Source organism: Cetorhinus maximus, chromosome 18 (genome assembly GCF_964194155.1).
Source record: "Cetorhinus maximus chromosome 18, sCetMax3.hap1.1, whole genome shotgun sequence".
Classification (NCBI taxonomy): Eukaryota; Metazoa; Chordata; class Chondrichthyes; order Lamniformes; family Cetorhinidae; genus Cetorhinus; species Cetorhinus maximus.
The window spans coordinates 60,218,689-60,231,847 of NC_135896.1; the positions used below are offsets into that span (position 1 = coordinate 60,218,689).

The following is a 13,159-nucleotide window of genomic DNA, read 5'->3' on the forward strand; positions in this document are numbered from 1 at the left end:
ATCCACTATCTCTGCAGCTATCTCTTTTAGAACCCTAGGATGTAGGCCATCAGATCCTGGGATTCTTTTAGTCCCTTGATTTTCTCCAGTATTTTTTCTACTGGTATTATTTACCTTAATTTCCTCACTCTTATTAACTCCTAGGTTACCCTCTATTTCTGATATGTAATTAGTGTCTTCTGCTATGAAGACAGACATAAAATATTTGTTCAATGTGTCTTCTACTTCCTCATTCCCGATGATAATTTCTGTCTCTGCTTCTAAGTGACCAATGTTCACTTCAACTATTCTCTTTTTTATATACTTGTAAAAGCTCTTATAATCTGTTTTATATATCTGGCTAGTTTACTTTCATAATCTTATTTTTCCCCTTTTTATCAACATTTTGGTGGCCCTTTGCTGATTTCTAAAACACTTCCAATCCTCAGGCTTACTACTATTCTTTGTACTATTATAGCTTTTTCTTTTAACCTAATACTATCCTTAACCCCCTTAGTAAGCTACAGATGTATCTTTCTCAAGAGATTTTGTTGTTCAGTAGAATGTATTTTTGTCAAACATATTAAATTTTTAAAATGTTTTCTGCTGTTTATTTACCACCATATGTTTTTGACTATTTACCCAATTTTAGCCAGCTCTTCCCTCATACATATGTAATTGGCTTTGTTTAAGATTAAGATTCTTGTTTGTGATCGGAGCATGTCATTTACAAACTTAATCTGGAATTTAATTATATTATGATCACTATTTCCAAATGGATCTTTTACTATGACATTACTAATTAATTCTGCCTCATTGCACAATATTAGATCTAAATTAACTTTATCCCTAGTTGGTTCCACAACATATTGCCCCAGGAAGCTGTCATGAAAGCATTCTACAAACTCATTTTTGCCAATTTGATTGATCCAGTCTATATGAAGATTAAAGTTCCATTGCTATCACATTCCCTTTGGAAGCTCCAACAATTTTTTGTTTCTGTCCCACCAAATGACAATTTCTTGTTTAAAACTCTGTCCAACAGTATAACCACTTTAGGGGGCCTATAAACTACTCCCACCCGTGTTTTCTGACCTTGCTATTCCTAATCTCCAACCATACTGATTCTATCCCTGATTTTCAGAGCCAAGATCCATTCTCACTAATGTCCTTAAGTAATTCTTTATTATCAGGGCTACCCCTTCTTTTCCATTCTGCCTGTCTTTTCAAAATGTTGTGTATCCTGGAATATTTATTTCGCAATCTTGGTCACCTTGTAACCATGTCACTGTAATGGGGATTAGATCTAAACAATTTATCTCTATTTGTGCCACTAGTTCATCTATCTTATTGCAGATGCTCCACACATTCAGATAAAGTGATTTCATTTTTTTTTACACCACTAAGAAGCAGTATGTGAATATTGAATGGCAGGGATTTTCAACCTTTGAGCAGTGAGCCAGTGTACCACGGCAGGTGAATGGGTTGGCAAGTGAATTTGGGTCAGTTAATTGAGCAAATGAAGTCCGCAAATTATACAGATTTGGATAATGAGGTATTCCATCCAATGGAGTTATAGTTGAGAAACCTGAAGGAGAGAGAAGAATCGAGCGAGGAGCAATTTTGTAGTAGGTAATGCAGTTACAGAGTGATGGAGCATTAGCAGGACTGCACAGAGATGTTACCTAGCTGGTGTACCTTCTTACAGTTGCAGTACATAATACGATCTTATTCTAGAGAATTTCTCTAAACTGGTAAATGTTGGCTGTTCTTGGCTAGGAATGATATTGGTAACATTGGTCTGCCAGTTGAGAAGACTCTCAGCCCATCTAGAGAGCCCCTTCTTAAAATATTAGGTAATAATTGTACAGTAGTTTTATTTATCCTGCAGTATTACTGACTTACAGCATCAGTGAATAAGTTTGTTTATTTTAGCACAATTGATGCCTCTACTAATTTCCTTAAGTTATCAGATGTCTTCCTGCGTAAGTCCCTAAATAGATTACTGTATAGCAGTGGTGCTCACCAGAAGAATAGTGATGGCCAATTGGGATATTGGAAAATTTTAATCGGGTCACAAGGAAAATTTTTTAAAATGCTTATAGATTCATAGTGATTTATTTCTTCAAAAAGGTATCTGGATGCGTAAAACACAAAAGATGATTATAAACGCATTAGTTATATACACGGTACCAAGTAATTACTTACTCTTAATAACTTACTAATTCTTTCTACTTACCTCCTACTCCTCGACCCTCCCACTTCCCGAACCTCCCACTCCTCAACCCTCCCATTTGGCACCTCTCTGCGGCTCTCCAGCCATCCCGCTCGACACTTCGCTCCCTGCCTCTCTCCTGCTCACCGACCCTCCAGCTCGCCACTTCCTGTGCTGACCCTTTGTGTGGCTTGCTTCTTCCCTCTCCGAACCCTTGCTGTGAATGAGAGTTCAGACAGGGGCAGTGAGAGGGAGAAAACAAGGTGGGCTGCCAGTGTGAGGGTCAGCAAGTGGCAGAGAGGTCCTCAGCAGGAGGGTAGCAGTGAGCAGGAGGGTCAGGGATGGAATCAGAGAGTGGGAGAGAGAAGGCGAAGGGGACGGAGGCGGTGAGCAGGAGGGATGGCGAGTGGGAGAGAGGCGTAGAGCGGGATGGAGGCAGCGGGCAGGAGGGGGCTTTATATGCGTGTTCTTGTATTGTAACTACTCACTGTTTTCAGGAAGATTAGCATTAAAACCCATGTCTCTCATTATGTACGATTCTGAGAAAGCCTGCCTCTTTGTCTAAAAAGAGTCTTTTTTATTTTTTATGTCCATCAGAAATGTCAGAAGAACAACAGAAGCAAAAAGTTGAAAAATTGATTTATGTTGCTAAGGTAAGTTACACTTTGCTAGCATAATCTCCAGACTATATTAATTGCTTTCATATTTTCTAAAAAGAATAATATGTGCAGAATTATGTCCTTTTGAAGCTCCACTCAATGTACTTACATTGCAATATGTTGTGAGTCTGTTATGATTGGCAGTGTACCAACTTATTTTAATGCATTGTTGTTTGCTGATTCAAGGGGAAAATTAATACAGGTGGTACCAATCAGTTTACTGTTCCTTCAATATACTGCATTTTGTACAAATGCATTGCAGTGCTGCTGCATTGCTGCTTTCATTTTGTTAGCAACAAAACAAAAAATAATCCTCAGTAGGGCTTCTTCTTTATTCCTGTTTTATTTGTAAAGCACTTTTAATATAGAAAAATACCCCAGACTCTTCACAAAGGCATAATCAGACACAAATGGAAGCAGAGAGTGGAATATTGTGGAGGTGATGATAGTCTTGACCACCAGCTGGACAGCAGGCGAGGGCCCCACAGCACCTCTTTTTGGGAAGGCCTGCTGCATTTTGTTCTACTCAGGCACTTGACAGACTAGCGGCAGGCATTGCCCCCCCCCCGCCCCCCCCAGGGTCAAGGACCCCAGGGGCAGTCGTCCCACCTACCGAGAGTTGCCGGTCAATCAGAGGCTAGCAGCTCTATTGAATGGTAGCGCCACCAAGGAGGAGGTGGTGCCTACAGTACCCGCCCGAGGCCTAGGATCATCACTGGATTCCAAGCCAGAGGTAAGCGATGGCAGGAGGAGTGTTGCAGGGAAGGGGGTCAGCAGGGGGAAGGGCTTGGGAGTGGCTCTCAGCAGGTCCCTCTTCCCAGTGCTGGGTCCCTTGATCAAGCATTTGAATGAGGGTCCTGGGCACTCGCAAGCATCCCTGCACGTGTCTGCTTGCTGTGCTTCCTGTGTGGTGAGCCCGTCTGTCCGCCGCTGAATTACTACCAATTGAGCATTAATTGCCCACTTAAGGGCCTCAATTGGCGGTGAGGCAGGTAGGCTATCCATGGGCCTTTCCATCACAGACTTAATCGGGGTAGAGACGAGAAGACAGTGGGGTCCCCTCCCACCACCTTCTCGCCTGATTAAATATCCCCCCGCCACCAAACTTATCATGAGGGAGAGCACAAGATTTCACCCAGAGTTTAAGGAGGAACAAAATTGTGGAAGATGGAATTCAATGTGGGGGTCATTCACTTTGAAACTAAGGAAGACAGATCAAAGTATTTTCCATTTGGTTAAATCACCAGGCTTGATGATTATTGTAAAATGAGGGATATGCTGGGTTTGAGATTACAGATTATAGTGGAATACCAATATGTTGCAGCTGATGACGACAGTACCTTGTGCATGCCTCGTTTTGAGCTGCTGGATCTGTTAAGAAACTATTCGATTTAGCACATTTAAGACTATGTTGCATAGACGAGGCTTGAAATTCCTTGTGTAAAGAAGATTAAGGAGTGATCTAACTGAGGTATTTAAGATGATTAAATGATCTGATAGGAGAGAAACATTTCCTCTGTGGGATCATAATATGGTTAGAATTAGACCATTCAGGGGTGATATCAGGAAGCAATTCTTCACATAAAAGGTAATGGGAATCTGGAATTCTCCATCCCAAAAAGCTGTTAAGGTTAGATCAATTGAGAATTTCAAAACTGAGATGTTTTAGATTTTTGTTAAGTGAGGGTATTAAAGAATATGGAACAAAGACCAGTAAATGGACTTCAAGTTCCGTTCAGCCTTGATCTCATTCAATGGCAGAACAGGCTTTTGGCCTACTTCAGTTTTTATCAGAAAGAAGATGCTAAGAAGAAGGCACTGCATGCATTGTTGCACTACCAACTATTAGTAATATAATGCTTAGATTCCCTCTTGTTGGAGATGGTTATTACCTGACACAAGTGTTACCACTTAGTCTGATAAGTACCAATTAACATGCATGCCACAAAAAGTGCCAGGCAATGACCACCTCCAGTAAGAGAAAATATAAACATCACTTTACATTAAGCAGCATTTCCATCGTTGAACTACCCCCCCCCACCCGCCCCCCAGCATCAGAGACCAGGAATTCTGCAGTGAGCCACTCATCTCCTGACTCCCCCAAGTCTGTCCACCATCTACAAGACACATGTCAGGAGTACTCTTCACTTGCCTGGAATAGTGCAGCTCCAGCAATACTCAGAAAGCTCAATATCATCCAGGACAAAGCAGTCCAATTGATTGGTACCTCATCCACCACCTTAAACATTCACTCTTTCCACCACTGGCGCACAGTGGAAGCCATGTACAAGATGCACTGCAGCAAATCGCCATGGCTCCTTGGACAGTGCCCACCAAACTTGTGACTACTACCTGTTAGAAGAACAAGGGCAGAAGCCTCATGGCAACACCATGATCTGCAAGTTTTCCTCCCATGCATCATCCTGATTTGGAAATATATTGGTCTCTTCACTGACATTGGGTCAAAAATATGGAACTTCCTCCCTAACAGTACTGTGGGTGTAACTACACCACATGGACTGCAGCAATTAAGAAGGCGGCTCACCACCACTTGCTCAAGGGAAATTAGGGAAGGGCAACAAATACTGGCCTTTATAATGGCACTCACATCACAAGAATAAATAGAAAAATGCATAGAATCATTGAATGGTACAGCATAGGAGACAGCCATTTGACCCATCATACTTGTGAGAATGAGAAAACTCCCCATTTGTTTGACTAATAGTATCTATTAGCATGAAATTTGTACCGTTGTTTTTTTTAAAAATCTTTTTAAAACTCCATTGTAACACGTGTGATTGCTATTTGCTTTTGTTGTCCTTTGGCTCCCAGATATTAGTAATAAATTTAAATTTGGAAAGATGAGAGCTCTTTATGTTTAATATTTGTCATGCTGCCTTGTACAAAAGAAGGACCAGTTTGAACTGGTTCAGTTACACATCATGTGACTGTCTAATGCAGCTGTGAAATATGGTTTGCTGGAACACTTAAGCATAACAATTAGTTCCTAGCTAATTAGTCCCTAGCTCTTTACAAATATTTACAGATAATACAACGATATATAACAGTGATGCTTCTGAGCCTTGTTTTTGAATTCTTAATTTTTTTTAGTTAAATGCTGGCTTGAAGTCAGTAGAAGAAGAAAGAAATCAGATTCACAGCAAGTTATATGATGAGATCAAAGCAAAGCAAGAGCTTATGGGTAAATACAGAAGTTGCAGCATTCATACATTCATTGTAGCACATTGTTATACCATGAGTCGGTTGTTTTTAAGCAACAAAGCTTCTTGGAACTATTGCATTACTAAATGATCACAACTCCTAAATTTAGTGCTTTAATTCTTGCTGTTCTCAGTGGTGTTAGGTCGAACAAGCAACTGATATTTCTGCTTAAATATCTTTCTTAACTATGTGGTGCCATTTAGTGCTGTCTCTGTGATCTTCTTAATTTCAAACAATCGGGACAAGTATGAATGAGAGAGATCATTAGATCATCCATCCCAAAGACCATGTAGTCTCTGGATCAGAAAATGTAACTCTCTCCTATTCTTTCACCTTTACTCTGTAGTCCACAGTCCATTCCCCGTGTTGATTTCTCTTTGTATGAAGAATTTTCTGAAGCAATTTTTAATTTCCCTTTCACCAGTTTGAGGTTTTCACTCTTGTACTACTGCCAAGGTTTACTTTTCAGTAATGTTCCAGATTACCTTTTCTATATTTTTGGTATCTCAGATACAATACTGAAATCCAGCTATTGAGAAAACCAGATCCCATTGACTGATAAACAACCATACCTAGATAGCTTCACAAAAATGCTTACATAGATGTAAGGGAAGAATATTGAACAATATTAGAAAAGTAATTCTGAAAATATAGCAAAACTCTATGGTAAGTTACCTAAATGGAGGCATCCTAGTCTGCAACCACTATTCAAGAAGACAGAAAAGAATAAACATATAGCAGCTAATCTGAAATCTGTTCTCAGCAAATTTCTAGAGTGCATATTTTTAATCAAATTAATGAACCTTTAGAAACGCTTGGGATAATCAAGGCAAACAGCATGGATTTGTTAAAACAAAAGCAAAATAGTGTCAATGTTAGAAATCTGAAATAAAAGCAGAAGATGCTGGGAAACAGTGGGGCAACTTCTGTGAAGAGAGAAACTGTCTCCAGAGAGAGTTTCTCCCTCAGCAGTTGCTGCCTGATATACTAATTGTTTTCCTGCATTTTCTGGATTTGTTAAAGCTAAGTCATGTTTAACAAATTTCAAGTACTTATTTCAAGAAGCAGTTGACTGGGCAGATAAAAGAAATGTCATAAATGTGTTGTTATGGATTTTTTGGAGAACATTCAACAAGTTTATAAGAATATGGATAGACAATTGTTTGGCTGACAGGAAACATGAAGGTTAAAGTTAATCCTTGTTGCTCGTATTAGATAAAGGCTGGAAATAATCTATGTCCTGTTTTACTCTGAGATTTTTATTTATATTGTACAAATTTGACAGCACAAAAGGTGCAAGGTTTAGATGCTGTAAAATACCTCACGTTGCCATGGACAGGTAGTAGATGCAATTTACTGCAGAGAAGTATGAAGTATACATTTTGGAGGAAAAACATGGAATGGGAGTATGCACTCAGTGGAAAGAGAATGAAAGGTGTGATGTACTGAGAGATTTAAGGGGTAAAATTTGAAAGTAAGAATGCAAATAGCCAAGAAGGCCAATATCACTGTTTTATAAATAAAGGCATGGAGTACAGGAGCAAAGAAGTAATATATTTTCACAAGTTACTCACCAGTTAAACCATTGTGTGCAGTTTTGGGTGCCTCATTATAGGAGGGACCTTAAAGTGAGAGATAGTGTACATGAAGATTCAACAGCATGAGACCAGAGATGAGAGGAGACTTGAAGTATTGAAATTATTTCCACTGGAGCTAGGGAGAAATTCAGTTGAATTATTTCAAATCATGGAAGAGTTTTGTTAAGGAATGTATTATTTTCTACAGTTAGGGAATCAATGATGTGGGTCATCCATTTAAATTTGTTACTAATGAGAAAGATTAGGAGACATTTCTAAAATAAGAGTTGTGGAACATGGAATGTTATGCCACAGGAAATAGTTGAGGCAGAAACATGCATGTTGAAAGGGAAAAGTGGTTAATTATATGAAGTTTGGAGAGAATGTAGGACAGTCAGACTATTTTTGAATTGTTGTAGCAAAGAGCCAGTGAATGGCCTCCTTCAGCAATGTAAACTTTTACAGTCCTCTGGTTCTTCTGCCAAAGTAAGCAGCTCTTTCTTTTGTAATTGTCTGTGAACAGCCAGTCTCACTTGGACATCATGCACAATTGATTTAGTGGCCATTTCCTGGCACTCCTTCTGAAAGTCTCCTTAACACAAATTCCTGTTTTCAGTATGCTTACATTGGCACATTGTGTGCTACTTTACATCATGTTTCTTGTGTTGATACCTTGATTCACTCCATATTTAACATTTGTATAATTTTCACAACTCTCCTAAAATTTTATTTCATGATCACCTTGTTATGGAAGCTGTCAAATAAAATACCACAGAACTTACAATGTATTCATGAACAGTTTTTCTTTCCATTTGGCAGAACGAGTTGAAAAACTTCAATTAGAAAAAACTTCAGTGCAACATGAGTCAACACAATTTGAGACTGAATATAAGACCATTCAGCAGAAGTTAAAGATCATGACAGAATTGTACCATGAGAAAGAAATGGAGCTTCAAAGGTACGAAGCTCCAATTGAGGCAGAATTTAAATGATACAGAATCTTGCAGGGCACAGAATTATAATTGGGAATCATTAAGTCTTAGAGCAATTTTCTGGATCTGTTTTTAGTAATACAATGCTGAATTTGATGTTTACACTTAGTCCTGATCTCAGCCTTGCCACTGGGCGAAGAACAAGGTAAAGGCCAGATCCTTTCCTAATATGAGAGGGAAAAATATGAGGAAACATTGCCTTGCCCTCACAAGCACATTATGTTCAACAGCAGTAATGATGACCTGACATAAGTTGTCTATTCATGTGATGAGACAATGTGTATAGTCCACTGAGACATGGGAAAAAAATGAATTAAAAATGAAAATTATGAGTTATTTTTCAACAATTTATATTTGAATTTTATATTCAAAAGAGCCCAAATGTCCAGTTGGGAACAATAATTTCTAGCTCATTATGATTCAGGAGACCACCTTTAATCTGCAAAGTTTGCTCTTTGTCAGCCACTAATTACCTCTGATGCTGGCTGGTTAGAGTTGATGGCAAAGAGAGAACAATTTCCTTATACTGAACATAACCCTTTCAGGAACTGCATGAAAACCCCCAATGAAAATTCTTGAATCAATTGGTTGCAAGATATTAACCCACCTAATGATAGCACTAATCCTTGTGAAGCTTTGTTAAGGACTTTTATTCTTAAAGTAACTGGATATAAAGCTGTAAGGCTGTGAATAATTTCTATATTTTGTGGTTGCATCCTCCATAGAAATCTGACGCTGGAAGAGCATCAGCGTCTGCAGAAGGAAGAGAAGCTTTCTGAAGTTGATGAAAAGATTAATCAAGTGACTGAAGAGCTCAGTCTCTATAGGTAAGTGAAGTTTTCAGTTTGCTAATTAATATCTCATTCATTGTGAATTCAGATTTCCTTACTGTTTTGCTTTCTTTGCAGGCAACGTGCTAAAGATCTTGAAGAAGAATTAGATAAAACTATACAGTCGTATAAAAATCAAGTAGGTAAAAGGAAATTGTTGTTGTTTGCTCAGTTCTTATCAGATTCAATAATCTGATTTTCTACTTTTTTTTATCTTCCTCCTACAATGTACTGTCACAAATATTGTTTACTGTTAAAACCCTCAGTACATCTTTGTCACTGTCAGACTCGATTATTCCAGTGATCTTCTGCCTGGCATCCCATCCTCAATTCTCCATAAGCTCCAGCTCATCCAAAACTTTGCTGCCTCTACCCCATACCACACAAAAAGCTGGATTTTCGGCCCCCTTCAGAAGCGGAGGCAAGTGGAAGCTAAAATTGCCTGAGCGGCTGGCATGCCAGTTCCCAACCTCCAGGCCATTTTTGCTGAGGCGGGTATCGGGGTGGCAGGGCTGCCTGCCGTGCACACTGGGTAGCCAGTCGGGCTTATTAAAAGCCACTTGAAGCCAATTAAAGATGCCAGTTTAGGTGCCTGGAAGTGGGCACCCGGTGGCCCTACCTGCCTCCCTGTAGAGGGCTCCCACCAGCGCCACACGCTCCCACCCCTCACCTCAAAGTGGTGGCCTGGCTGTGAAAACATTTTTAAATTTATGATTTTAAAAAAGTTTGAGAGATGGTCCCTCTATTTTGAAGTGCTCTCTCTCTCTCTTACTTATCATCCATTGCAGGTTGCTGTCCCGTTCAAGCTGAAAGGAGTCTGATTGGGACCGCCAACTTTGAGAGCCCACCCACCATCCTTAATTGGATGGCGAATGTGAAAATCAGTGTGGGCCACCCACCCCCTACCCAACATGGGAAAATTCGCCATCCAGAAACAGACCCAACTTCTGTTTCCTGCCGCGGAGGAAAAATTTGGCCACAAGTTTCAATCACCCATCGTGCTTCTTGGTCCCCAATGCCTCAACATTAAAATGCTCAATCTTGTGTTTAAAACACTTTCTGGCCTTCCACATTTCTATCCCTTTAACTTTCTCCAGCCCTAAAAAAAAACTGTGTTCCTCCAATTCTGGTCACATGTCCACCCTCCTTTCACCACCCTCCCCTCTCACCCCTCATTGATGGTCATATCTTCAGCAGCCTTTGTCCTGTGTTCTAGAATTCCCTTTCTAAATTTCTCTAGCTTTCCACCTCTCCTCCATTTAAGACCCACTTTAAACCGCACCCCCCCCATTTCATTCTTTGGCTTGGTATTGACTGGTCTAATTATGCTTCTGTGAAAAAACTTGGGTTTTTTTTACATTTAAGGTGCTATATTAATGCAGATTCTTGTATATGCACACTCTTTTGCCATGTCAGAAACAAACACAAATAATATGCAACATATTGATTGTTAAATTGAAGTTTGGGAAACAGGATCCATTAAAAATGTCTATGGATACAATTACATTGTTAGATACAATATTACTTTAAAATTGGGCTTAATTATTTTATTTATACAGACTTTAATTCAACAATTTTATATTTTTGTCTATAGATTGTATCTCATGAGAAAAAAGCACATGATAACTGGGTGAGTTTCAGATGTAAAATGCTGTACTGTTTAAATTTCTGATGTATCAGTTTATTTTGCACAATTAAAATATCTTGCATCACAGTGGTATACACTTCCTTACTTACAAACCCTTACTTCCAGCATTACAATAGTGACTATGCTTAAAAAGTACTTCATTAGTTGTAAAGTACTTTGTGACATGCTGAGGTTGTGAAAGGTTCTATATCAATGCAAGTTCATTCCTTTGTTCTTTCTTTCCTGCTGTCAAGTTTTTTGGTCCCACTTTTATGCCAGCATAGCTATTGGAAATGGCTATATTAATATTTTCCATTTAATTTTCCTATCGCAACTGTCACAATGTAGTCGGTAGCTTTATCTATTAAGTGTCTCTGTGGAGCATGTTTCTGAAGTCTCTTTCCTACTCTGCCACCATCTTGAACATATAAAAAAAGCTTAAATAAATCAACTGACCATTGGACAATTTACTCATATTAGGAAAATATTCAATTGCCTGTAAGTGCACAGTACTCAATCTTTTGAGCACTGAAAAATGTTTACATAACTCCCAACAATAATTTCACATTTTAATGAGAAATATTATAAAGCAGAATTAGGCAAAAGAAAAATCACTGGAAATGTTGTAACTTGATTCCTAGAATCATGGATGAAATTGTTTTAATGCAGAATTGCTATAGTAATTCTCAGAGGCTAATGTTTACAGTATTCATATTTGCAACTTAAAAAAAAATGTTTTTATTTGTAGCTGTCAGCTCGTGAAGCTGATCGAGAGCTTGGCAATATTAAAAGAGAGAACAGTCACCTTCGGCAAAAGTAAGTTTCTATCTGTTCCCAAATATTTGAGTGTAATCCAAAGTGAGTTCATCGTAACAATGTTTGTCTAACTTTTTTGAAGATTGCAATATCAGATGGAGCTATAAATGTTTAGGCATTCCAAGGTAAATTATGAGTAAGTGTATAAGCTGGAAAATATGATTTATTTCAATAAATGTTAAGAGGATGCTGTTTAAAAAAACTTAACATTGAAAGTACCTACAATTTATAATCTATTCCATGACCCATATGGATGCAAACAAATATGTTGATTGAAAGGGAAAATGTACGATGATAGGAAGCATCTGAAATACTTCAACATTATTGGGTTCAAGATTGAGTTCTGGAATTACCTTCAATGTTTGCATTTTGCCTCCAATTTGCTAGTGGGAGAGGACATAAAAACTGATTCCATCAATAGAAGCATCGAACTTTTTTTTAACTTTCAGATCTGCAAAAGTATATCTCAAGATTCTTTCTTTTCTAAATCTGTTGTACTTGGTTCAATTAGAAAACTAAATGGGCAAGAGCAGGATTTTCTGCGCTGGCTTCTGAACCCCACTGTCAGCTGAAATTGGGCCAGAAGCCCACAGTGAGTGGGAAACAGTCACTGAGTGTGATTTTCCCTGGGGTGACCAAATAATGGTCAGAGGCAGGGCTCGCTGACCAATTAAGGATGGATGGAAGGGTTCTTGAAACTGGGGAGGCTAATCAGAGGTCTTCTAGCTTTAAAGGGGCAGTAGGCTATAATGGCAGGTAAATACGGGAGAGGGCACATCAAAGTGGAGGTGCTCTCTCTCCAACTTTTTAAATTTAAATTAAAATTGGCTTTTGCAGCAAGGCCACCACTGTAAGAGGTGCTGGGGAAGACTCTGTACAGGGCAGTCTGCAGCTACTGCGGCCTAGGCCTGCCTGGACCGCTGGTGCCCCGGCCTGCAGCTCATTGACAGCCTCCAAGTGGTTAACTGACCCTCACAAACGGCAGAAACATGGAGGGGGACTTCAAAAAAAAATGTTTGATCGTTATTCTTGTTTGCAGGATATATTTTGCCAAAGTTATTTTTAAGGAAGAAATACAGATTTTGGAATTTCTCCGCACTCCTAAATATTGAAAAGATCTGTTCAATTAGCCATCCCTTTTTACAGTTTTGCTGTAGAACTGCTAACTTGATGCACTTGATATTTTTCCTGGTTTGGTTCACATTGCTGCTGGTTATATTGTATTATACTTTTTGCTAACCA

The 13,159-nt window shown here is 39.0% G+C and overlaps 1 protein-coding gene across 1 annotated transcript in view; it reads left to right on the forward strand.

Annotated features, from left to right (window-relative positions):
- Positions 1-13,159, forward strand: part of mia2 (MIA SH3 domain ER export factor 2) — a 65,357-nt gene that overhangs the window by 40,437 nt on the left and 11,761 nt on the right. Inside the window, exons 13-19 of the mRNA XM_078562744.1 lie at positions 2,792-2,847; positions 5,965-6,055; positions 8,472-8,610; positions 9,370-9,471; positions 9,553-9,613; positions 11,069-11,104; positions 11,850-11,917. Coding sequence (XP_078418870.1) covers positions 2,792-2,847; positions 5,965-6,055; positions 8,472-8,610; positions 9,370-9,471; positions 9,553-9,613; positions 11,069-11,104; positions 11,850-11,917 — 553 coding nt within the window. The remainder of the gene's footprint in view (positions 1-2,791; positions 2,848-5,964; positions 6,056-8,471; positions 8,611-9,369; positions 9,472-9,552; positions 9,614-11,068; positions 11,105-11,849; positions 11,918-13,159) is intronic.